General features: G+C 38.1%; 1 protein-coding gene across 3 annotated transcripts in view; it reads left to right on the top strand.

Annotated features, from left to right (window-relative positions):
* rab27b (RAB27B, member RAS oncogene family) overlaps positions 1 to 3,782 on the top strand; it is a 44,071-nt gene extending 40,289 nt beyond the window's left edge. For all 3 annotated transcript variants that reach the window (XM_015019558.1, XM_015019557.1, XM_015019559.1), the window contains one exon: positions 243 to 3,782. In XM_015019558.1, coding sequence (XP_014875044.1) covers positions 243 to 429 — 187 coding nt within the window. In that variant the 3' untranslated portion in view covers positions 430 to 3,782. The remainder of the gene's footprint in view (positions 1 to 242) is intronic.
* The last annotated feature ends 243 nt before the right edge of the window (positions 3,783 to 4,025 follow it).

The following is a 4,025-nucleotide window of genomic DNA, read 5'->3' as shown; positions in this document are numbered from 1 at the left end:
ACAAAAAAGAAAAAAAATAATTCAATAAATGTTTAAATCATGCACTTTAATTTGTTTTTTATGAAAGAAATATATTTTGAAATGATTACAATAAAATACAAGTTAAAGTACTAAATCTGTAAAGTTCCTTTAAATTTTTATTAGCTGTTTGTGGGGCCATGGATCAGAAAAGTTTGTGAACCCCAACATTGATAGATTGATTATGAAGAATTTCCTCTCACTGGTGTTTTTGGTCCTTTCAGGATCCCGTACTTTGAGACGAGCGCAGCCACCGGAGCGGAGGTGGACAAGGCGGTGATCACGCTGCTGGACCTGGTGATGAAGAGGATGGAGCAGTGCGTGGACAAACCGCCGGCCGACCCCGCCAACGGGAACGGCGCCGCCAAGCTGGGCGAGGGAACGGCCGACCCGAAAAGATGCGCATGTTAGACCCGGAGACGCTGCTCCGTCCCTGTCCTCCGTCCTCCTCACGTCCCTCCGCCTCTTACTTCCCTCCCTCTCTGTCCTCAGCATGTTCCTTTCATCTTTCAGTCATTCCTGTTTGCAGCTCTGACAACAAACACACTGCAGCTCCCTCTAGTGGACACCCGAGGCATCGCAGCCTCCGCCTGTCAGCCTTGAGGAGCAAATTGAACCAGAAGGGGGCGCCGTCATCGCTGTCAGACGCATAATGTGCCTCGCTGAAAACCTGCAGCCTGGGAATTAAACTCTGCAGGCTCCTGCTTCACCGTTTATCAGAACCAGAAATCCAACCTCAGTTCATGGCTTCACCGCAGGAAAAGGTCGAACTTTGGGTCAAATCTGGGCTGAAACGAGTTTAATGCCAGGCTGTGAGAATGAAGCTTTTTATCCTGGACCACACTGAGGATTAGTGGGACCAATGTGTTTTAATTATGCTCCTTTGTTTCTCTCCGCTCTGCCGGACCGGTACCAACCACACATTAGAGAAGCTTTGTTTTAGACGTTTACTGAACATGTGCCAAATGTGTTTTATATTAACAGGCTTTACTGGGAGTCTGACACAAACATGGAGAGGCTCCAGCAGCGTTTCTCAACATAAAACTGTTTGTGATGTCTTTTTGTGACCAGTTTGATTTATTTTTTTATTAATCAAAGCTTTTTTAGCTAATTTATGGGAGTATTTCAGCTTCAGCCAAAACAAAGAGCCCAGAAAAAACATAATATTCAGTTTAATTTAAAAATAAATGAAAATGGAAACACAGCTCGACCTGAAATTGTAGTAAAAAATGATACAAGGTCAGCTAACCATCACTAAATGTTGAATTGCAAGTAGAAAGTGGTCCAGATTAGCTTAGCAGTTAGCTTATGTAGCTGCTAGCATGATGCTAATGTAACAACTGCAGCTGCAGATTTTAAGACAGTTTAAGTCACATTTCTTGCTTTACTTCTTGCTCTGTGAACATTTTTTCATTCTTGCTAACTTCACTAACATGATAAAAAATCAAGCTAACCTAGCTTAGCCTACAATGTTTGCTGGTGAAAACAGAAAAGAAATTACAGTGGCTCTCAAAACTGTGTTCACAGTAATCATGTTTCTACAGTTAGGAGTGATATTTTTCAGCAGTTCATCAAAACAAAAAACTAATTTTTCACAGCCTGTCCACACTTTTAAGATCCACTGCAACTAAACCATCTTTTTGTTTTGATATGTTGTAATAAATATTTTGTTGTTATTATTGTGGACATCCACAACAAATGGTCGTCCAAAATTAAACCTCAGTTAACATTTATTTACTTTTTTAAACAGCGGATACAAAAGACTCATTAGCTAATGTAGCATTGATGCTAGCCAGTTAGCTTTCATAACTGCTAGCAGGATGCTAATGTATCACCAGTAGCTCATTGTCATTTTAACTGAAAAATAAACTTCAGGCTTTGCTTTATTTTCATTTGGTTTACTTCTGATCAAAAGGCACTAGCATGCTAAAGATAGGCTGACTTAGCATAGCCACCTAGCATATTTTAGCATGACATAAAAATGACTAGTATTGGCATTGTTTTGTCATCTGTACACTTTAAAGCTGCAGTTCATTTCCAGCACAAAGGAACCTGAAGTTTAAAGCGAATGAAGCTCAGTTAGCATCATTATACCTAATGTAGCTTCAGTGCTACACAGTTAGCTTCAAGGATATTTTAATGTAACATCAGTTCAAGGTTTTGCATATTTTTAAAGCAATTTGATGTATATTTTATTTTCTTTATCTGCCTCACCAACTTATCTTATTCATAGTCATGCTAGCTTAGCAGAGCCAGCTTTTTTTTTACGCAAACATCAGAGCTTGGAGTAAATTATTTAAACCTACATTGTTTGACTCTTCATATGGTGTAAAAATTTGAATGTTTTAACTGTGGATGTCCATCACAAAGTAATAAATGCTCAGTTAGGCTGCCGTTCGTTTTTCTCTCTGCCATTTTTGTGTTTTTTCATGCCCGACTTTCTCCAGTACAAACTGTCCTGTAGACGCCGGGCTGTTTGGTTAGGACAGATTTTTGTGACAGTTATTTCCTAAATTCATAAAAATACTTCTAATAATAAGTTCATAGTTTAGTTAAATGGCTTTGCTGACAGTTATAAAATGTTGATGCGTTTTTAGCTAATGGTTGAATGAATTTCCAGAGGGACAAGTGACCCAGATACATTTAATTAACGACACTAACAAAGTATTTATTTACTAATGTAGCATTGTTGCTAAGCCAGTAGCCTTCATATCTGCTAGCACGATGCTAACAGGAGTGACTCAAAGTTTTCCCATTTTTCTGTCTAGGTGGAAGAAATCAGTTTTGGTGCCTAATTTGCCTCATTTGCATCAGAAAAGTTTTCATAACTTCACGATTTCTGCCATTTATGTGTTATAAATGTTCCCTGTGGATGATTGATTTGATCCATGTTGATTTTCACCCAACAACCATGAAACTTTTTTTTGTTTAAATTATTGACATGTCCTTCTTATAAACTCATATCATTATTTTACCGCCACTGTGCTTCATTGTTGGCTTCATTACTTCACTTACTAAAAATAATTAGTTTGTTTTATTGTTTTGGGAACAGTTAGTTTTATTTATCTGTGACTGGAAGTTTGCTAAAAAACAAACTTGTTGCTGCAGCAGTAATCTATGGAATACCTCACATGCCAAGAATGGCTCAAATGATCTGTGTTGGAGAAATGAACAATAATCTCCATATTAATAATAAAAATACTGAATAATTTCAGTAATTCAGAAAAACACCAAATGAGCTCCAGACTAAACCAACTCTTAGCATCTTTTAATGTTTCAGAAAGGAGGAAAAGACGTGGAGCTTTAATTCCTTTTAATCCTCCATAAATGATTACATATATGTTGCATGACCAGTTGTGGAACCACTGCCTTGTAATCATGATAATCTTTGATACGGTTAGTTTTCTGCACCGCTGGTCTTTGTTTATATTTTTAAAGCTACATTTAGCTTAATGCTCTATATTTGATTTTGTTTGTTTTCAACATGTCGTCTTGAAACCAGAACATTATGTTGCGTTCATGTTGTGCCTGTTGAACCTTCCTGTCTGTGAGGTTTTGTCGGCTGTGAATGTCTGAATAACAGACCAGAAAGTCCTGAAGTTGGTTTTATTTTTGGAAACGCGTCTCTTCCTCTGATGCCTGCAGTTTGAACTCGGTTGTTGCGTATCGATGCCTGTATGCTGAGCATGTTTGACACAATGAGAACGACATGAGATGCTTTGTGTTTCTGGTGCAGAGCTGAAATAAATCGGTTGGTTTTATCCTCACAACTGTTTTGGTTTGGTTTTTTATTTTGTTTTTTTACAGAGATTAGTTTTAAACTAAATAGTGAAAACAGTTTTTGTGCTTCGTTTTATGAAGGAGGTAAAGTTGGACTGAAGTCTGTCAGAATCCTGAGACCCACAAAGGGGAGATTTACCTCTCATGTTCTGAAGTAAAATGGATGAAGGTCCAAATCACAGAAACACTGAACACACCAGTCTCTTACTGCAGAGAACACACAGGCC

The sequence above is a fragment of the Poecilia latipinna genome, unplaced genomic scaffold (assembly GCF_001443285.1).
Source record: "Poecilia latipinna isolate Pla-1442-1.1 unplaced genomic scaffold, P_latipinna-1.0 Scaffold2446, whole genome shotgun sequence".
In the NCBI taxonomy this organism is placed as follows: Eukaryota; Metazoa; Chordata; class Actinopteri; order Cyprinodontiformes; family Poeciliidae; genus Poecilia; species Poecilia latipinna.
Note: the sequence above shows the minus strand (reverse complement) of the source record. Positions and strands in the feature narration are given on the sequence as shown.